The following is a 23,192-nucleotide window of genomic DNA, read 5'->3' as shown; positions in this document are numbered from 1 at the left end:
TGTGGACTAGTGAAGTACGTGATGCACTGTACACAAGATGAAAGATTTATGCATATTCCTCACCTTCTTCAACTTTGATTTGAAGAAAAGAAGCTTTTACCCCCCCCCCCCCCCCCCACCTCCAAGCACCAGAGAGGCTTTCATTTCCTCTAAGCATCGCCGTGCCCTTCGGCGTCCTCCATGCACAGATTTGTGCGTTACGCCCTGGGAGCCGGATTAACTGCAGCGTTCTTACGTAACGCGCGCCTCCTTAAAGGACAGGAAGCGGCGGCAGCAGGCAGCAGGCAAGCTAGTGAGGAGTGAACATGGCACCCGGGGGTGGGGGGGGGGGTGTGGTGGCGCTGACGGATTTGGTCTCTCTGTGTGGGAACAATGCCTCCGCACTCTGCCTTTAGCTCAAGTGATGCCAGAAATAGCAGCGTGAGGCTATTTTTAGATCCACGCTGCCGCAGTGCTGCTTGGACGGATGGAGGGATGTGACCTGAGAACGGACGACCCGCTAAGTCCTTTTACACACCAGCAGGTCACATGAAGTCCAGAGTGGCTGCGGTCCTCCTTTAGGTTCTCAGGTCCAAATCCTTCCATAGCTTTTTATTATATATATATATATATTGCTAAATGTTAAATACTGGACAAATGAAAGGGTTTCAAACATTTGGTATCATGACAAGCTTAGATACAGGTGTCCAAAGTGCAGCACAGGGGCTATTTGTGGCTCACGGCAGGTTTTTTTTTTTGGTTTGTTTGTTTGTTTGTTTTAAAAGGCCGGCAGCACATTCTTTTTATTTAAAAAAAAAAACAGTAAAATTGGGAAAATGTGCAGCAATTTTATAAAAATAAAAATAAAAATAAAAATAAAAATAAAAATAAAAATAAAAATAAAAATAAAAATAAAAATAAAAATAAAAATAAAAATAAAAATAAAAATAAAAATAAAAATAAAAATTAAAATTAAAATTAAAATTCTTAATTTTAAATAATAACTTAAACTTAAAATAGATTTTTTATTTATTTTTTTCAGAGCTGGAGTAGCATCCTGGAACATTATCATGTTAAAACGTTTTTATTTTTATTTTTATTTTCATTTTTTTTTAATAAAAATAAAATTAAAATTAAAATTAAAATTAAAATTAAAATTAAAATTAAAAATAAAAATAAAAATAAAAATAAAAATAAAAATAAAAATAAAAATAAAAATAAAAATAAAAATAAAAATAAAAGCATGTTTTTGGAATGTGGGAGGAAACCGGAATACCCAGAAAAAAGCCATGCATGCACGGGGAGAACATGGAAACTACACACAGAGATGGCCAAGACTGGAATTGAACTTTTCTCCTAGCTGTGAGGTCTGCGCGCTAACCACTAGACCATCATGCAGCCCCTTTCGCATTTTATTAGAAAAATAAAGTCAAAATATTAAAAGAAAAAAGTTGTATTCAAACGCAATTTTACGAGTTACATATTACAGGTAAAGCGGTAGAAAACACTAAAATTGGGAAAATTTGACAAAAATTTGACAAAAATTTGACAAAAATTTGACAAAAATTTGACAAAAATTTGACAAAAATTTGACAAAAATTTGACAAAAAATAAAAATAAAAATAAAAATAAAAATAAAAATAAAAATAAAAATAAAAATAAAAATAAAAATAAAAATAAAAATAAAAATAAAAATAAAAATAAAAATAAAAATAAAAATAAAAATAAAAATAAAAATAAAAATAAAAATAAAAATAAAAATAAAAGCATGTTTTTGGAATGTGGGAGGTAACCGGAGTACCCAGAAAAAAGCCATGCATGCACGGGGAGAACATGGAAACTACACACAGAGATGGCCGAGGGTGGAATTGAACTCTGGTCTCCTAGCTGTGAGGTCTGTGTGCTAACCACTAGACCGTCATGCAGCCCCTTTTGCACTTTATTAGAAAAATAAAGTCAAAATATTAAGACAAAAAAAGTTGTATTCTAACGCAATTTTACGAGTTACAGATTACAGGTAAAGCGGTAGAAAACAGTAAAATTGGGAAAATTTGACAAAAATTTTACAAAAAAATAAAAATAAAAATAAAAATAAAAATAAAAATAAAAATAAAAATAAAAATAAAAATAAAAATAAAAATAAAAATAAAAATAAAAATAAAAATAAAAATAAAAATAAAAATAAAAATAAAAATAAAAATAAAAATTCTTAATTTTAAATAATAACTAAATAACTAAATAATTAAACTTAAAATAGATTTTTAATTTTAATGAATAAATTGCAAAAATGTCACAATGTCATTTTTGTAAAGAGGGAGAAATAGCTGGACGTCGCCTACCGTTTACGCGACTAATTCGAAAGAGGCGCGATATTGAGACACAGGAAGTGAACAAACATAAACATACAACATGATGACATCACAGACGTTTGCCCCAGACTCACCACTTTCCATCGCTCCTTCACCAGGGAGAGCACGCTAAGGATGTCCACTTGCTCCGTTCCCCCGCTCATGCCGCCTGAAGACCCGGTCCGTCCTTCCCCTCGCTGCTTGCCGCCCGCCCTCCAGCCACGCGCTCAGACGGGGCAGAGCATCTGGAACCTGAGAAAGAACCCTGTAGGGAAGGAGGGGACACCGAGAGGAGATCAATCATGAGGGCATCAAAGGCAACACTAACCCCTTGGCTTAAGGGCCGGAGCGCTCGCGGGTTGCGTGTGTGTCTGCAGCTGCCGCAGCTACAGCAGCTGTGGCAGCTGGGCCCCGGGAACACCATCGGGCCCCGGGAACACCATCAGGCCCCGGGAACACCATCGGGCCCCGACGCATTGTCGCGTCTTCCATTACCAAAACTAAGTTTTCCCAGCCATGCGCCAAGACTCCATAGGCATTGTGTTTTGTCTAGGACAGGGGTCGGCAACCCGCGGCTCTTTAGCGCCGCCCTAGTGGCCCCCTGGAGCTTTTTGAAAAATGTTAAAAATGGAAAAATATATTTCTTAACATTTTCCAATGTTGTAAAAATGTGTAGAGTAAATAAAAATAAAAATAAAAATAAAAATAAAAATAAAAATAAAAATAAAAATAAAAATAAAAATAAAAATAAAAATAAAAATAAAAATAAAAATAAAAATAAAAATAAAAATAAAAATAAAAATAAAAATAAAAATAAAAATAAAAATAAAAATAAAAATAAAAATAAAAATAGTTAATTTTAAATAATAACTTAAACTTAAAATAGATTTTTAATTTGAATGAATGAATTGCAAAAATGTCATGATGTAAATAAAAATTAAAATAGTTAATTTTAAATAATAACTTAAACTTAAAATAGATTTTTAATTTGAATGAATGAATTGCAAAAATGTCATGATGTAAATAAAAAAATAAAAATAAAAATAAAAATAAAAATAAAAATAAAAATAAAAATAAAAATAAAAATAAAAATAAAAATAAAAATAAAAATAAAAATAAAAATAAAAATAAAAATAAAAATAGTTAATTTTAAATAACTTAAACTTAAAATAGATTTTTAATTTGAATGAATGAATTGCAAAAATGTCATGATATAAAAATAAAAATAAAAATAAAAATAAAAATAAAAATAAAAATAAAAATAAAAATAAAAATAAAAATAAAAATAAAAATAAAAATAAAAATAAAAATAAAAATAAAAATAAAAATAAAAATAAAAATAAAAATAAAAATAAAAATAAAAATAAAAATAAAGCAGCACATGTCGGAATTCCTGCTTTCCTGCGATGAACCGTAGCTCTCAAGTGCTGGAAGCACTGGTGGTAGCAGCCATTTTGGCAGCAGTTCCAGATTTAGCTATGCAAGCAAGACCAGATCTTGTGGCCTAACGAGCGACAAAACGTCCCTCCATCAGGCTTCGGACGCTCACACAAACGGGCCTCATCGCTCGAGCGAGCGACTGTGACATTACGCAATAGGCCTTGAAAAGCGTATCGGCCACGGGGACGTGATCCAGACATCAAGGAGGCCATCAATCCCGTCATGCAGCAAGGGACAACGTTTTTCGGGATACCGCGTGCGTACGTGCGTGCGTGCGTGCGTGCGTGCGTGCGTACGTGCGTGCGTGCGTGTCGGAATGAGAGGAAATGGCGAGCGCGACCTTGGCTCAAGAGTCATGAGGATGGTGACCTCGGTACGACTGCCATGCTTCAACGTCCCAATGACACCGGCAGATGACGGATACTGCTAGCTAGCGTGCTACTAGCATGAACGGAATAACCAAACATGTCATTTTCTGCTTTTCCTTTGGCTGCTGATCTGTGATGGCGGGCACATCGGGACACCCGTAGAATAGGAAATGGCTGACTCGGGACGTCCTGTATGTGATACATATGTCTCATACATATGCAAAATTAAAATTAAAATTAAAATTAAAATTAAAATTAAAATTAAAATTAAAATTAAAATTAAAATTAAAATTAAAATTAAAATTAAAATTAAAATTAAAATTAAAATTAAAATTAAAATTAAAATGCTTTACAAGCTGTACCCTGACTACTCTAAAGTATATCCAGGTTTACTTTTTTTAAAAATTAAAATTATAATTAAAATTCTTAATTTTAATTTAAAATTAATTTTAATTTTAAAAGTTATAAATTAAAATTAAAATGCTTTACAAGCTGTACCCTGACTACTAATACTATATCCAGGTTTCCTTTTTTAAATTAAAATGTAAATATAATTATGATTAAAATTCTTAAATTAAAATTTAAATTTAAATTTAAATTTAAATTTAAATTTAAATTTAAATTAAAAATTAAAAATTAAAAATTAAAAATTAAAAATTAAAAATTAAAAATTAAAAATTAAAAATTAAAAATTAAAAATTAAAAACTAAAATTAAAAATTAAAAATTAAAAATTAAAAATTAAAAATTAAAAATTAAAAATTAAAATTAAAATTAAAATTAAAATTAAAATTAAAATTAAAATTAAAATTAAAATTAAAATTAAAATTAAAATAAATTTTTAATTTCTACTTTTCAGAGCTGGAGTAGCATAACGGAACATTTGTGCCGTTTTGGGTTATTCGACTGACCAATATCACGTGCTTTTACACCCCCTACACTACAGCAATAAATGGCTACAGCAGCAGTGGGGGTACCAGGGGGACGAGACTCACAAGGCCATGCACGAGATTGGGGTTACGAGAACGAGAACATTTCACCATTCATGTGAAGAAAATGAACAATTATGACCGGACAAGCAAAAAAACAAGCAAAGCAGATGTATTTGTAAACAGAAGCAAAGAACACTATTGGCTTCTCCGGGGGCGCGTAGTGCAAAGTGGTTGTAATGACAACTTGCAATATTTTTGAACGTGGGATCGGAGTAATTCGTTAGTTAAAAAAAGGAAAAACTGCTAAAAAAAAAAAAAACCCAGAATGGATTAGGACGGTTCGGATTTAGGCTGGAATAAGATTCTAACCAGCATGACCGCCGCTGTGAAAGTGACACCCCCGTTCAAGACAGCCGGATCCCCGCCCATGAATCACACACGCCCGTGACCCCGACCATCTCCATGGCGACCGTGCTGCAGCGCCATGTTGGTTTGCCCCCTCTCCGCTTCGAATCCGTCACAACAGGGTTTTTTTTTTTTTATTTCAGTTCATTAATTTTTGCACCATATCCAAAATATATAATTTTCTATATATTTAATTTAATAATTTTAATAATTTTCTGATGGCAAATGGTATTATCAAAATATTTTTAACCACTTTTCCTGTGCACCCAAAATATTTTGACAAATTTTAAACATGTTTTCTGCTCCATGCTTACATGTATATATTTATTATATTTATTTATTTATTAATTTCCTTTTCTGCAGCCCATCCATATTTATTTAGTTCTTTAAAATAATTTTTGGATGGCAATCTATATTTGTAGGGGTTTTTTTTTAATTGATTTGCTAGCACCCACATTAATATTTTTTCTTTACTTGCTTTTATGTTGCACATCTATATTTGTATATGTCTTTAAAATCATTTTTTTATATTTCTAAATTGTTTTAGCTACTTATTTAACATGTTTACACATTTTCTCCTTTATATACTTATGTATGTATTTATTAAATGACTGCAGCACAGCCATATTTATGTTTACACATTTATATTGGTATATATGTTAAAACATGTTAAAAATATATATTTTTGTGTGGAGACATGGAGACATGGAGACATGGAGTCATGGATCAGGCGTGGAAGCCACATTGCGTGTGCGTGGATATATTCTGCATAAGGCTGCACACCTTGACTTGTGATGCTAACATATAAGAGCGCCACAGTGCGCAAGCGTTACAAGCGGTGGTGCGGCGTGTTTTAGGCGGGGGGCCTCCGCCGTCCTCCCCCGTCCTCCCCCAGCCGCAGTGGGCCGTTGCCGTGGCGAGCCGTCGCATAGCAAGCCGGGGTTGCCACAGCACATTAGCCGGCTGCGCTCAAGCTCGAAACGTCCACAATGGCGAGAGAGCCAAGAAACAAAACAGCAATGGTGGAAGCATCTGGATCGGCGGTCGTTACCTCTGCTGCCGAGTCTCGATCCGAAAGAACCGCCGGGTGTGGTTACAGAACGTCGGCTAAATCCGCGGAGGAGGCCCGGGTCGACTCGGAGATCAATCCCATGGTGGCTCGTCCCATACCGTGGATGCGAGCGGAGGGTGCGGAAACGCGGCGGGGTGTTTCTCCTTCTCGGCTGTCACCTCAGCATCTCTTCTTGTGTCGGCTCGATGCGGACCACAGTGCCGTGCCGTGACGTCACGTGACGTCACGTAACTCGGGGGGACAGGGCTTCTCCTGCGTGCGCGTCCCCGAGTCTCGAGCCCTCGCAACAGCGAGCCCAAGCCCGCGCGTGCGATGTTTAAAAGCGCGTTCTCGGCCAGCAGGCACGCGCTCTCTCTCTCTCGGCGTCACAATGTCGTCATCACAACGAGTTGTCTTTTTCTTGATTTATTTGTAAACAATGACACTACATCCGCTGTTATCCGTGTTGGCTGCGCAATAAACGACTAAACGAAAACACGACACGGCAAACGTAGTCCGACCGCCGCGTTCGCGTCTGATGAGGGGATTTGTTTGGAACGCGTCCAAAATGGCGGTCTTTTAAACCGAAAGATTGTTTATTCTCGGCTAGTTGCACACACCGACAGGCAAAACAACAGCCCGGTTTTGTGGAGCTATTTCAAACTGATGGGAAACGGCTCAGAAACGGAAACGGTAGTGAATTTTGCCGTAAAAAAATCAGTGCTAATTGCTACAATTTTTACTTTAATTGTAGCGCATCGGGGGGGAAAAAAGTAGACGAGTGAGACGTCTTACTACATTAGGTTTCTTATCACGTGACAATGACGCGTCCAAGTCCAGCCGGTCTCTGTCGCGTTGGCTAGTTTGACAGGCGGTTAAGCTAACATGGCTAGCTAGCCGCAATCGAAGCTACTTCCTCCTCCGGTTGGAGCTGGCCAATGAATCCGCTACCTCGATGCGTCTCCTGCGGGGAGGATGGCAGCCACACAAACGGTCTGGGGCGCTGATCGTTTAGTCACGTAGTTTATGGCTCAGCGGGTAGTTTGAGTGTTGTTTAGTGTCGTTAGCTAGTAGTGACAACCTAGCGGTTAGCCAGCGTTCTGTGCTGGGTCAGACGGCGGCAGCTTGTCCATCTCTCTCCGGCCGCTACAGGAGGATGCTGAAGCTGTTCGGTGTCCTGGTTATCCTCGGACTGGCCTTGGCGTGCATCACGTCCTGGGTGCTGGATAGCTATGACACGGCTTGGCACCCGAAACGGAGCGTTCGGCGGCCGGCTGGCTGGGATGGGGACGACACCAAGGGCGACTCTCCCCCGTTTCCGGGGAAGACTCTGGATAATGTGTTCTGGTTTGTGCAGGTGAGTTCATATTTGCTTCTACTTGAGGTCCCACCTATTGTTCATTTAGCTCTAAGCCATTGTGCCTGAGCTTGTGTGAATGGGTGGCATAAAGGGGTCAGTGAGCACAGAAGTCTGGCATTGTCAGGTTAAAATGTGGCCCGGCAGCACCGGAAGTTGGCAGACTTTGCCCTCGTCGATATAACTTCAACCCTTTTTGTCCAATATTGCTTTAAACTCCCACTGGAAAAAAATCAGCTCGACAGATGACACGGTTGTTCCAGCACAGGGGTCTCAAACATGCCAAATGTGGCCCGCAGGACACTAGTTTGAGGCCCCCGCCTTGATATGAAAGTTTAATGTTATTTGATATGGATGCTGTATGGTATCATGTACCCAGAAAAAAATTATTACGTTTGATTCATGTTCATGTTAAAGGTTAAATAACTGTTAATAGTTATCCTCCCTATCCGTGTGGAAGTGGTAAGTTTTTGGCTATTTAAGTTGAAAGGAAATAACTTGAAGGCTACCGTTTAGGTGGCTAGCTCTCTAGTTTGCGAGTTAGCATGTGTCTCGAGACCCTGCGGTTGCGCAATATGTTGTAAATAAAAAGAGTATAAATGTGACTATAGTCGTGTTTTGTCATGTCTACAGGGCTCTAATAATGCTTTGTTCATTTTAATCTGAAAAAAAATCATTTTTTAAGTTTTTTTTACAAGTTTTTTTATTATTATTATATTTATTTATTACTGATTGATTGATTTTGTTTATTCTTGATTTGTTTATTTATTTTTCATCTTATTTTGTTGTTTTATCAGAGCTTTTCTTGTAGAAAATTGGAACCAAAGCGAAGTTTTTTACATTTTTTTGTTTTTAATAAATGCGTTTTTTTTTTTTTTTTTAAACCTGATGCGACCCAGTCTCACCCAGACCCGAGCTCCGGTGGCCCCCAAGTAAATTGAGTTTGAGACCCCTGATTTAGAGCCTTGATATTGCACAGTGAATGGAGTCTGTAGTAACTATACTGAGTATAAAAAGTATTTCACAGATGTACATAGTGGTGTATTGATATTGGAAATTAGTTTATTCGGATATGGGTCTATTCTGGATTGTTTGTGTTCCGATTCCAGGTGTCCGACATCCACATCAGCCGCTTCCGCGACCCGAAACGCATCCCTGACTTTGAAAAGTTCTGCACCGTCACCATGGAGGTGATAAAGCCGTCTCTCGTGCTTGTGACAGGTACCTCGAACTCCCTCCGTCACGCTGCCTTTTTTTTTTTTCTTCTTCTTCTTCAAATTCCCAACAGACCTGTCTTTCCTTCCCGTTTGTCACAGGGGATCTGACAGACGCCAAGACGGAGAGCAAAGTGGGCTCCCTGCAGCACGAGGTGGAGTGGCAGGCCTACCACAACATCCTCAAGAGGTCGCGCGTGATGGAGCGCACCAGGTGGATCGACATCCGCGGCAATCACGGTGATGCACCATTATGACCACCACCACCACCACCACCACCATCATCATCATCATCATCATCATCATCATCATCATCATCATCAACAACCTAGTCCCGCCTCGCTCGAAGGCGATGTGAAAGTAGCGTGTACATTTTTAGCCACAGACAGGAAGTCCTGTGTGACCCCTTGCTCTCCTTTGGACGCCTGGCGTATAATTCTGAAACCAGATCCACCTCCCAGAAATGATGAAGGACATCCTGTCCCTTCACGATGCGGGGGGGTCGATATCCTGACTGTAACACGACCATGTCTTGTTGTTGTCGTTAAAATCAGGGGTCTCAAACTCAATTTACCTGGGGGGCCACTGGAGCTCGGGTCCGGGTGAGGCTGGGCCGTATCAGGTTTCCCCCCCCCCCAGAAAAAAAAAAAATTATTAAAAACATTATATCAATAACAAGCATTATTAGAGCCCTGTAGACATGACAAAACACGACTATAGTCACATTTATACTCTTTTTATTTACAACATATTGCGCAACCGCAGGGTCTTGAGACACATGCTAACTCGCAAACTAGAGAGCTAGCCACCTAAACGGTAGCCTTCGAGTTATTTCCTTTCAACTTAAATCGCCAAAAACTTACCACTTCCACACGGATAGGGAGGATAACTATTAACAGTTATTTAACCTTTAACATGAACATGAATCAAACGTAATCATTTTTTCTGGGTACATGATACCATACAGCATCCATATCTAACATTAAACTTTCATATCAAGGCGGGGGCCTCAAACTAGTGTCCTGCGGGCCACATTTGGCCCGCGGGCCGTGTGTTTGAGACCCCTGGTTAAAATCATCTGGAACGTTCCGTGCGTTCCGTTTATTTACAACATATTGCGCAACCGCAGGGTCTTGAGACACATGCTAACTCGCAAACTAGAGAGCTAGCCACCTAAACGGTAGCCTTCGAGTTATTTCCTTTCAACTTAAATAGCCAAAAACTTACCACTTCCACACGGATAGGGAGGATAACTATTAACAGTTATTTAACCTTTAACATGAACATGAATCAAACGTAATCATTTTTTCTGGGTACATGATACCATACAGCATCCATATCAAATAACATTAAACTTTCATATCAAGGCGGGGGCCTCAAATTAGTGTCCTGCGGGCCACATTTGGTCCGCGGGCCGTGTGTTTGAGACCCCTGTGTTAGGATAATTGAAACTAGAACTCTAATATGCTAAACTAGAGAGCTAGCAACCTAAACGGTAGCCTTCAAGTTATTTCCTTTCAACTTAAATCGCCAAAAACGTACCACTTCCACACGGATAGGGAGGATAACTATTAACAGTTATTTAACCTTTAACATGAACATGAATCAAACGTAATATTTTTTTTCTGGGTACATGATACCATACAGCATCCATATCAAACTAACATTAAACTTTCATATCAAGGCGGGGGCCTCAAATTAGTGTCCTGCGGGCCACATTTGGCCCGCGGGCCGCATGTTTGAGACCCCCCGGTTAAAATCATCTGGAATGTTCCGTGCGCGACAATGACGCTTCTTTTCTTCTCCGCAGATGCTTTCAACATCATGTCACTGGACAGCGTCAACAACTATTACCGGTTGGTATAACACCTTTATTACACCTACAACCGCATTTTGTCATATAGTGGCCGTCATGGGGGTGTATGCCGTAAAGATGGGATTATTGGGGCCACTTAGCACTAAGCACATTTGTTGTATTTATTATTATTATTATTATTATTATTATCAGGGGCCGAGCACAAAGACCCAGTGGTGATTATGGTGTCCTGTTCCACCCTCATGTTGGTGTATTGTGGCGCACTTTTCTGACCTATAAAAACAGAAAAAATGTTGTATTCTCATGTTAAACGATGCCAAAGTTTCATATAATGAGGTTTACAGATTCGGAAGTGAGCCCTAAAAGAAGTTTGAGATGTCTCAAAATGCTCGGTTTCAGAAGGCGTGGTTAAACTGCCCCTTTGTGATGTCACAAAGGAGCAGACTTCCTTATATGGTTGTGGCTGTAAGCCAGATAAGGTCTCTGCTCTTGTTTACGCTGCTAGCAATGGCTCGTACGGGGAAGCCACATTTGTTTACAATTCCCAAAGACGCCTGCCACCATCAGGTGGTTGGAGTTCCTGATTCCGTACCAGCAAAATAAATGCATTTTAATCCGGAAACGGCATTTCACACTGGACTGGGAACAGCTCAGGGCACAAACAGGACCACAAAACTTTTAAGCACTCGCAAGTGGGACCAACCACAGCGGAATGGGTGTGACCATTTTTTCACGGGAACCACGAAATCCAAAGAAATACAGTGAATAGGTGCAGATTCTGGAAGAACTAGAAAGCTTTGTGTGCTGCTCTAGAGTCCAAGACTCTACACAAAGCGCCGGAAAATTAGCATAATTAGCATAATAGGTCCCTTTTAAGTCATTTCCAACTCATAACGTGTAAAGCGATAATAGCTAATAGCTAATTAGCTAATACAAAAGTTCTTTAACACCCATACTAACAGTCGCACTTGAAAAACTAGCTTCCGTGGCTCTAATCCCTGCTACCGATCACCCGTTTGTCTTCTCTACCGTCTGCCTAGCTGATTGCTACCAACACCCACACGCTAGTAACCGTAACAAACAAGTGGCTTACCCGGACACACCCTCAAATTGGCTACAATATTCATCACGCAGCAACTAACACTTCAATGTTATACATCAGAAATATACAAACGTATCAATAAACCTCAACATTTTAGTGTTCACATTGTGGATTTTGTTGGAGAAGAGCATAGAAAATGGCACCACAGATGACCCCGGAGCCCAAAGCAAAAAGAGGGAGGCTGACGTCATTGCAGCGCCTCAATGGAAAAACTTAAAAATTTTTCATATCAAACTCGTATTGATACATGTTTGTATATATTTCTGAGATATAACGTTTTGGGACATAATTGTATATCCACGTTTTGACTATTAAGTTGATGTGTGATGAATTTAGTGCTGTTAATAAAGTGATCTTTGTGCGCATTGGTCACTCGTGATTGGCTCCTGCCGTCATTAGATCACCGTGTCTCAAGCGCACGGTAGTCCTAAAGTCAAGGAGCTGCCAGGAGATTAGTATTTAGCCATAAATTAGCCGCACCACCACCCCAATGCAGAGGAGCCGCAGTTTTACTACCGAGGTTCTCCTGGATGACGGCGCTTCTCACCTCATCTCCGACGTTGACTGATCTTGTTTTCTTCCGTCGTCTTCAGGAAATACTCGGCCAATCAGAAGGTGGGCTCCTTCCATTACGTTCACACGACTCCCTTCGGAAGCTACTCCTTTGTGTGCGCAGATGCCACCCTGACGCCAGGACCCAAGAGGCCGTATAATTTCTTCGGGATTTTCAACCAGGTGGGCGGCACGCCTTTATTTAGTTCTTTGGTATTGTTTTGAAATCCTTTTTTTTTTTTTTTACTGTATTTTATTTTCATGATTTTTTTCCTTTATTTTCCAAATATTTAATTTTACAATGTATTATTTTATATATGAACAAATTATTTTACAATTGCATTTTTAATTTGGAGTTTATTTTGTTATTTTTGTATGTATGTTTTTAGAAAATTAAAATTTTCAATTTAGATTTTAATATTTTCATTTTAAGGAATGAAAACTGAGTGATACACAAAATTTACTGTTCTGTTAATTTAATAAAATTTACCTTTTTAAATGAGAATTTTATTGAAATGACCGACATTATCATCACCTAAAAAGCACACTTGGCAACATATCAGACCAAAAAGCAGCTTGTAATAATAATAATAATAATAATAATAGTATAAAAAGAAGTGTATCTGATGGAGATCCATGTAGTGCAGGGGTCTCAAACTCAATTTACTTGGAGGCCACTGGAGCGAGGGTCTGGGTGAGACTGGGCCGCATCAGGTTTTCCCCAAAAAAAAATGCATTTATTAAAATCAAGAATAAAGAAAATCAATCAATCAGTAATAAATATAATAATAATAATAATAAAACTTGTAAAAAAAACTTAAAAAATGATTTTTTTCATATTAAAATGACCAAAGCATTATTAGAGCCCTGTAGACATGACAAAACACAACTATAGTCACATTTATACTCTTTTTATTTACAACATATTGCGCAACTGCAGGGTCTCGAGACACATGCTAACTCGCAAACTAGAGAGCTAGCCACCTAAACGGTAGCCTTCAAGTTATTTCCTTTCAACTTAAATAGCCAAAAACTTACCACTTCCACACGGATAGGGAGGATAACTATTAAGTTATTTAACCTTTAACATGAACATGAATCAAACGTAATCATTTTTTCTGGGTACATGATACCATACAGCATCCATATCAAATAACATTAAACTTTCATATCAAGGCGGGGGCCTCAAAGTAGTGTCCTGCGGGCCACTTTTGGCCCGCGGGCCGCATGTTTGAGACCCCTGGTTAAAATCATCTGGAACGTTCCGTGCGTTCCGTTTATTCACAACATATTGCGCAACTGCAGGGTCTTGAGACACATGCTAACTCGCAAACGAGAGAGCTAGCCACCTAAACGGTAGCCTTCAAGTTATTTCCTTTCAACTTAAATAGCCAAAAACTTAACCACTTCCACACGGATAGGGAGGATAACTATTAACAGTTATTTAACCTTTAACATGAACATGAATCAAACGTAATCATTTTTTCTGGGTACATGATACCATACAGCATCCATATCAAATAACATTAAACTTTCATATCAAGGCGGGGGCCTCAAATTAGTGTCATGCGGGCCACATTTGGCCGGCGGGCCGCGTGTTTGAGACCCCTGATGTCGTGCATTCTTAGCCGCTGAGTAAATATTTGACATCAATATTCCAAAGGCATTTTGTTAGTGATATGAAATAAGTACATTTTGTCCAGCATTATCAATATGAATGTATTCATTATATGAAATGTATATTCTCTCATTCAGACTCATATGGACAAGCTGGACACGTACCGAGCCGAGAGTCTGAAAAGCAACCAGTCCATCTGGTTCGGCCACTACACCACCTCCACCATCGTTTCTCCATCTCCGGGCGTGCGGGAGTTGATGAGGTGGGAGCAGACTTGCCTGTGAAACCATGAAAAAGTCCAAGTTGTCATTCATCCAATCGGTCTCCTTCGTGTTTAAGGTCCGCTATCGCCTATCTGTGCGGTCACCTGCACACCCTGGGTGGCTTAATGCCCGTCCTCCACAGTCGGCACCCCAGCGGCACGCTGGAGCTGGAGCTCGGAGACTGGATGGACAACCGCAGGTAAGACAGACGTGACGTTTCGGGACTCGGGTGGCCTTGTTTTTTTTTCAGTGGTGTGCTCTCCAACCAGGTACAGGATTCTGGCCTTTGACCACGACCTGCTGAGTTTCTCAGACCTGAGGTTTGAAGACTGGCCCGTGGTGCTCATCACCAACCCCAAGGACGTGCAGTACCTCCATCCTGGACTGGAACCAGTGGGCCGCATACGGAAGTCCACGCATATCAGGTGGGTGGGCTGTGTGATTTTTCGGATTATTTATGATCTTGTTTTGGAAAGCAGCTAGGAGACCCGTGTTCGATTCCACCCTCGGCCATCTCTGTGTGGACTTTGTATTTAAAGTATGACCCAGCCTTAAAAAGGCGCCTCATTCTGCAAAGACCATTGGACCAAAATTCCTCAGAGACTCATTGCAAGTTATCGCAAAGCTTGATTGCAGTTGTTCCCGCTAAGGGCGGGGTGGCCCAACCGGGTATTAGCTTTGGGGCGTACTCAGGGGGGTTTAATTGGGTGCAGCAATAGTCAGCAATCACGCCAGGGTATTAAGTATTATGATATAATAATACAATACATATATAATTAATACAACAATAATAACTTACATGCATAAATAATTATAAAAAAAGAATCTGTTACTTATTTAATAATTTCATAATTTATTCTTAAATAATTAAGATGACTAATTCTAAACTATTCTCATAAAATGACAGCTGTTCACTCAATTTCTACTGTTTTTTTGTTCCAAATATTTTTATTTATTTATTTTTATTCCCATAATAGTTTGACTTGTTTTCTTGTAATATTATAACTTTTTCCACAACTTATCCTTCCAAAAATGACAATTTATTGTTTTGTTTGCTCCTCGTAATATGACAACAAAGTAAAATGTTATTTTTCCCTCATAATATTACCATCTTATTCTCATAAAATGATCACTTTCTACTTTTTTTTCTAGTCTAACTTTTTTCTTTTAATATTTTGACTTTATTCTTGTAAAATCACTTGTGATTATATTATTTATTTATTAGTATTATTATTATTTCATAATTTCATAATTTATTCTTAAATAATTAAGATATAATCTATTCTCATAAAATGACAGCTGTTTACTCAATTTCTACTGTTTTTTTTCTCATAAAATGACTTTATTCCCATAATATTTTGACTTTTTTTCTTGTAATATTGTAACTTTTTCCACAACTTATCTTTCCAAAAATGACAATTTATTGTTTTGTTTGTTCCTCGTAATATGACAGCAAAGTAAAATGTTATTTTCCCTCATAATATTACCATCTTATTCTCATAAAATGATCACTTTCTGGAACTTTTTTTCTTTTAATATTTCGACTTTATTCTTGTAAAATTACTTGTGATTATATTATTTATTATTATTTAATAATTTATTCTTGAATAATTAAAATAACCAATTCTAAATGATAATCTATTTTGATAAAATTAGTTTTTTTGTTCCAAATATTTTTTCTCAGAAAATGACTTTATTCCCATAATATTTTGACTTTTTTTCTTGTAATAATATAACTTTTTCCACAACTTATCTTTCCAAAAATTCCAAAAATTTATTGTTTTATTTGTTCCTTGTAATGTGACAACAAAGTAAAATATTATTTTCTCTCATAATATTACCATCTTATTCTCCTAAAATGATCACTTTCTGGAACTTTTTTCTTTGAATATTTCGACAAATATTTCGTCGGGTCAGGACAGCAATACTGGTCAGGTGACGTCCACATCCACATTGATGACGTCTTTATTCATTTGGATCACGTGTCACATCACAGGCAGGTGCGCGCGCATGGGGGCAAGTGTATGTATGTATGTAGTGTGTATGTAGTGTGTGTATGTGTGGGAACAAACACACAAAACAATACTAGCTAGCACAAAACTATGAGTCGGTAAGTGACTACAACGGAACCAAGCACAAGCACAAAGCCCGCCACAACATTAGCACAACATTAGTTAGCAATGTGTTCACAACTGAACCGCGACACTAGCTAACGAGGCTAGCTAACAGGAAGTTAGCAACCAGCCAAGCGGCTGGACGTAACGTCATAAAAACACACCGTATACAACAAGGATATATATATCGACGGCGTCTAACGTTAGAGTAAGCGAGAATAAACGTCACTCGCGTTTATAGACGCGCACGGCTGTACATATAGATAGCGTCAACTCCCGAAGCTAAACAGCTACAGTGGCGTCAACTCCCGAAGCTAGCAGCTGCCGTGACGCGTTCATGTACCCGACCGGCGTAGGAATTCCAAGCCACGCCCGCACACATTGCGTTGTCACTGACTAATATTTACATTTGATTGATGTGAAACATTTAAGTGACCAAAAAAGAGAAATCAGGAAGGTGCAAACAATGATAATAATATATGTCTCGTTAATAACTAATTAATTTAGTATTCTCCCAACTGTAATGTAGATGCAAACATGTTCATTGTTGACAGGATTTTGGCCTTCTCCGAGGCGGCCATCATGGTGGTACACGTCAGCGTGGACGGGGAGCCTTTAGGGACAGGACAGCCTGCTGGAGGCCCCCTCTACGTGCTGCCCTGGGACCCGTCCAAATACCTCACCGGGCTGCACACCATCCGCGTCCAGGTGGAGGTGGGTGCATGATTCCTTGATTGACAGGCGGTAGATTTGTTCGATGCTTCCATTTCCCGACTCGTGTCCTTTTTTTTTTTTTTCTGCGAATGAGTCAGGATTCGTCGGGGCGGCGGAGCGTGCGGGAGCATCACTTCACCCTGGGCGACGACGTGACCCCCAGCTTCGGCTTCGTGCAGTCCTTCATCCTGCTCACGGATCACTACGTGGTCGGGCGGGTGGCCTTTGTGCTCACCATGCTGCTCAACGTCGGCGTGCTCCTGTCCTTCAGGTTCATCCCCCTCCTGTCGCGCCGAGGTCAGCATAAGAGTATTCATATATTTCAACATTATACATAATAATGCGTAGAATTATTACATTCAATGGAACTTGATATCGTTCAACAGCTCTGTCCTCTCCCGTGTGCACGGCGCTGCGACTCGTCAGTAAGGCGGACGGCTTCTTCTACGCTCTGCTGCTCTTCAACCTCTGCACAGCCTTAGGTGGGTCCGCACGAACCACCATACTACTACAAATCACATCTCGTTTCTAGAGAGCTAGCGACCTAAACGGTAGCCTTCAAGTTATTTCCTTTAAACTTAAATAGCCAAAAACCTACCACTTCCACACAGATAGGGAGCGTATAATTCTGAAACCAGATCCACCTCCCAGAAATGATGAAGGACATCCTGTCCCTTCACGATGCGGGGGGGGTCGATATCCTGACTGTAACACGACCATGTCTTGTTGTTGCGTTAAAATCAGGGGTCTCAAACTCAATTTACCTGGGGGGCCACTGGAGCTCGGGTCTGGGTGAGACTGGGCCGCATCACAAAACACGACTATAGTCACATTTATACTCTTTTTATTTACAACATATTGCGCAACTGCAGGGTCTTGAGACACATGCTAACTCGCAAACTAGAGAGCTAGCGACCTAAACGGTAGCCTTCAAGTTATTTCCTTTCAACTTAAATAGCCAAAAACTTACCACTTCCACACGGATAGGGAGGATAACTATTAACAGTTATTTAACCTTTAACATGAACATGAATCAAACGTAATCATTTTTTCTGGGTACATGATACCATACAGCAGGGGTCTCAAAGTCAATTTACTTGGGGGCCACTGGAGCTCAGGTCTGGGTGAGACTGGGCCACATCAGGTTTTCAAAAAAAAAAAAAAAAAAAACGCATTTATTAAAAACAAAAAAATTAAAAAAACTTCGCTTTGGTTCCGATTTTCTACAATAAAAGCTCTGATAAAACATTCCACTGTTCTCAAATATCTTACTTTTTATTTTTCTACACAAAATAAGATGAAAAATAAATAAACAAATCAAGAATAAAGAAAATCAATCAATCAGTAATAAATAAATATAATAATAATAATAATAATAACTTAAGAAAGCACATATAGTTGGTGGGTAGACAAATGATTATTTTCATATTAAAATGAACAAAGCATTATTAGAGCCCTGTAGACATGACAAAACACGACTATAGTCACATTTATACTCTTTTTATTTACAACATATTGCGCAACTGCAGGGTCTTGAGACACATGCTAACTCGCAAACTAGAGAGCTAGCGACCTAAACGGTAGCCTTCAAGTTATTTCCTTTCAACTTAAATAGCCAAAAACTTACCACTTCCACACGGATAGGGAGGATAACTATTAACAGTTATTTAACCTTTAACATGAACATGAATCAAACGTAATCATTTTTTCTGGGTACATGATACCATACAGCATCCATATCAAATAACATTAAACTTTCATAACAAGGCGGGGGCCTCAAACTAGTGTCCTGCGGGCCACATTTGGCCCGCGGCCCGCGTGTTTGAGACCCCTGATCTAAATGAAAGAATTGTCTCCTCCAGGACCGTGGTTCATCGGGGAGCTGATCGACGGCCACAGCGGTGCCTGCTTCGCCTTCGGGATGGTCATCGACGGCCACTTCCTGGAGGGCAGCCTGACGTTCGTGGTGGGGGTCATTCAGGTGGAGCGCTCGCTTTTCTCATGCCCGATCAGCACATTTGCGCTTAATGCTTCATCTTTATGCTAATAAAAATAATGCTGTTTTTCCCTCATATTACAGGATTATTCTCATAAAATTACAACTTTTTTCTTTCAATAATGTAATAACAAATAATTCATGAAGTATTAATACATCATATAATTATGTATATATATATAAGAAAAAAGTTATAATTTTATGAGAATAATCATAAAATTATATATATATATAATTTTATGATTATTCTATATATAATTATATATATATATATAAAATATAATTTTATGAATATTCTCATAAAATTACAACTTTTTTCTTTTAATAAAATGTAATAAATTAATAGTAATAACAAATAATTCATGAATTAATACATTATATAATAAAGTACATATATAATTAATATAACAATAACTTTAATGCATAAATAATTATAGAAAAAATAATCTGTTGCTTATTTAACAATTTCATAATTTATTCTTAAATAATTAAGATAACTAATTCTAAATGATAATCTATTCTCATAAAATTACAACTTTTTTCTTTTAATGTAATTAATTAATAGTAATAACGAATAATTCATGAAGTATTAATACATCATATAATTATATATATATATAATAATTATATTTAATTATATATATAATTATATATAATTAAGTATGTATTTATATATATATATAAGAAATAAGTTGTAATTTATGAGAATAATCACAAAAGTATATTATATATATATTATTTTATGATTATACTATATATATATATAATTATATATATAATATAATTTTATGATTATTCTCATAAAATTACAACTTTTTTCTTTTAATAATGTAATTAATTAATAGTAATAATAAATAATTCAAGAAGTATTAATACACTATATAATAATACAGTACATATATAATTAATATAACAATAACTCATACATAAATAATTATTATTTAACAATTTCATAATCTATTCTTAAATAATTAAGATAACTAATTCTGAATAATAATCTATTCTCATAAAATTAGTTGTTTACTCAATTTCTACAGTTTTTTCTGTTCCAAATATTTTTTCTCATAAAATGACTTTATTCCCATAATATTTTGACTTTTTTTTCTTGTAATATTATCACTTTTTCCACAACTTATCTTTCCAAAAATGACAATTTATTGTTTTGTTTGCTCCTCGTAATATGACAACAAAGTAAAATGTTATTTTCCCTCATAATATTACCATCTTATTCTCATAAAATGATCACTTTCTGGAACTTTTTTTAATATTTTGACTTTATTCTTGTAAAATGACTTGTGATGTATGTTGCAGTTTTGCTGTTTGTTATAGTTTTCTTGTTTAATGATATTTTTAGAATGTGCTGTGTGATGGATAACGATGGGGGCAGTTTTGACCCCGGAACAGATCAATTCCAAGTCCATTTGAAGTCGTAATTCCATGGTTTTTCCTTTCCCGTCCTCCAGCTGCTCTTCTTCAACATGCCGCTCACCTTTTACCTGTGCTGGACCCTGCACCACCGTTACCACGGCAACACCTTCCGCTCCATGCTCCTGCGACCGACGTGGCGCTGGCGAAACGCGGCCGTGCACCTGCTGATGCTGCTGCTGCTCGCCTGGCAGGCGCACTCCTGCTACTTCCTGCTGGAGACCTACGGCCCCGTGGCCTTCTTCCTGTCGCCGGTGCGCACGTGGGCGCTGGGACTGGGCCTGATGCTGGTGTACCGCGCCTGGACGTGCCCCGCCCCTTTCCAGGGTGTCAAGAGCGTGTCGCTGTCTTGACAGTAAGCCACACCCACACACACTCACACATATATACATATATATATATATATAAATATAATATATATATATGTCACTCCCTCCATATGATTTACTGGTCATGCATGTTTAAAGTGTAAAGCACCGGTCAGCACATGTAACGTGTACACGTGTTTAAAAAAAACAACAAAAAAAAAAACTTTGGATTGTTTACTTGAGCTTTAGCACTCCCCCCCCCCCCCCCCCCCCCCCCCCCCCACAAGTGTTGCCTTGCCCCCCCCCCATTTCGCCACTGCCAAAGGACGAGTCCAACACATCCTAATGACGGCCGGACGTGCCAACAGCAAACTTGTTTACACTCTTTTATTCTCCACGCCATCGTTTTCCTCCGCCGCATCATATCCACACGCGTTCTCTCTTCGTGACGTGACTGACCAATGGCGAGCGAGCTGTTGTTGGGGATTCTCAGGAACCCCCTCGCTGGACTTCAGGACATTTTTTTTTTTTTCTACTCCGCAGTAGCCGACAAAACAAAAAAAGTCCACTTTAAAGCGGCTTTAAATAGACAAAAATGTGAATGTGTTTTAGCTGTGAATTGAACCTCTATGCTGTTTTCTAAATTCATTTATGATCATATTTTGGGATTTTCACCCCCCCCCGCAACCCCACCCGCCCCTTCTGTAATAGAAAAAATAATCCAAAGTACTAAAAAACGGCCAAAACTTAATAGAATCCTATTCCAGAGAAGCACTGAATGCCACATTGGGTGCACCTGCACTACCTGGACACACGATGGCAGTGTTTCCCATACATGCATACATACATACATTCATGTACTTGTGGCGGCTGCCTGTTGGCCTTGGCTCATAAACACATTATAACGGGACAGTGTCGCTAACGTGGCGTCTGTCAAACATGACCACTTTTTGGAGGCTTGAAAAATATCACAGCGGGGTGTCCAAAGTGCGGCCCACGGCACATTCGGAAAGTACGCTTAACAAGAAATACTCGTCATTTTACTCTGTGCGTATGCTAGCGGCCCCGCCTCCACCCCCCCGCCAAGACAAAGACTGTAAGGGCTCACTCCGTTCATGCTGTTGTTCCATGGAACAAACGTGCCAAAAGCGATTCCCTGTTACTGAAATATGTTTATTTAAACGCTGTTATTAGTTATTATTGTTATTATTTTTCACTAGAAAAAAAATGAATATGAATATAATGTTCAGCGATACGACAAAGCTGTTTTTTTTTCTTGAAACATATCTAACCTCTTAGCATATCCGCATGGGTAGATGTACACTATCCTGGTCTCCCGGCCAGGTTTGGACACCCCTGATGTCACATGTCCGACACCCAGGGACGATACTACATCATATCATCATATAATATCATTCATTCATTCATTCATTTTCTACCGCTGTTTCCTCACGAGGGTCGTGGGGGGGGGGGGGGGGGGGGTGCTGGAGCCTATCCCAGCTGTCTTCATACTTTAATTATATATTATATTGATCATTCATTCATTTTAATTATATATTATATTGATCATTCATTCATTTTCTACCGCTTTTTCCTCACGAGGGTCGTGGGGGATGCTGGAGCCTATCCCAGCTGTCTTCATTCATTCATTCTAATTATATATTATATTGATCATTCATTCATTCATTCATTCATTTTCTACCGCGTTTTCCTCACAAGGGTCGCGGGGTGCTGGAGCCTATCCCAGCTGTCTTCATTCATTCATTCTAATTATATATTATATTGATCATTCATTCATTCATTCATTTTCTACCGCGTTTTCCTCACAAGGGTCGCGGGGTGCTGGAGCCTATCCCAGCTGTCTTCATATATTATATTGATCATTCATTCATTCATTTTCTACCGCTTTTTCCACACAAGGGTTGCGGGGGGTGGGGGGGTGCTGGAGCCTATCCCAGCTGTCTTCATACTTTATTTTAATTATATATTATATTGATCATTCATTCATTTTCTACCGCTTATCCTCACGAGGGTCGCGGGGGGTTGCTGGAGCCTATCCCAGCTGTCCTCATTCGTTCATTCTAATTATATATTATATTGATAATTCATTCATTCTCTACCGCTTTTTCCTCAAGGGTCGCGGGGGTGCTGGAGCCTATCCCAGCTGTCTTCATACTTTATTTTAATTAGA

General features: G+C 38.5%; 2 protein-coding genes across 3 annotated transcripts in view; one reads left to right on the top strand and one right to left on the bottom strand.

Moving 5' to 3' along the window:
* ttbk2a (tau tubulin kinase 2a) overlaps nt 1–7,799 on the bottom strand; it is a 31,377-nt gene extending 23,578 nt beyond the window's left edge. Inside the window, exons 1-2 of one of the 2 annotated variants that reach the window (XM_058056519.1) lie at nt 6,523–7,799; nt 2,423–2,592 (exon numbers count right to left, since the gene is read on the bottom strand). In XM_058056519.1, the coding sequence (XP_057912502.1) occupies nt 2,423–2,491 (69 nt within the window). In that variant the 5' untranslated portion in view covers nt 2,492–2,592; nt 6,523–7,799. The remainder of the gene's footprint in view (nt 1–2,422; nt 2,593–6,522) is intronic. The other variant, XM_058056520.1, reaches the window with a different exon arrangement.
* tmem62 (transmembrane protein 62) lies at nt 6,918–21,258 on the top strand. Its single transcript, XM_058056523.1, has 13 exons — nt 6,918–7,879; nt 8,989–9,100; nt 9,196–9,333; nt 10,904–10,949; nt 12,605–12,746; nt 14,319–14,443; nt 14,521–14,643; nt 14,714–14,869; nt 17,113–17,272; nt 17,371–17,569; nt 17,659–17,754; nt 19,135–19,253; nt 20,732–21,258. Exons 1-13 carry the CDS (start codon nt 7,679–7,681, stop codon nt 21,044–21,046), a joined length of 1,932 nt encoding a protein of 643 aa, XP_057912506.1. The 5' UTR covers nt 6,918–7,678; the 3' UTR covers nt 21,047–21,258.
* Nucleotides 21,259–23,192: the final 1,934 nt, after the last annotated feature.

Source organism: Doryrhamphus excisus, chromosome 19 (assembly GCF_030265055.1).
Source record: "Doryrhamphus excisus isolate RoL2022-K1 chromosome 19, RoL_Dexc_1.0, whole genome shotgun sequence".
NCBI lineage: Eukaryota > Metazoa > Chordata > Actinopteri > Syngnathiformes > Syngnathidae > Doryrhamphus > Doryrhamphus excisus.
This window is presented reverse-complemented; position numbering and strand designations above follow the sequence as displayed.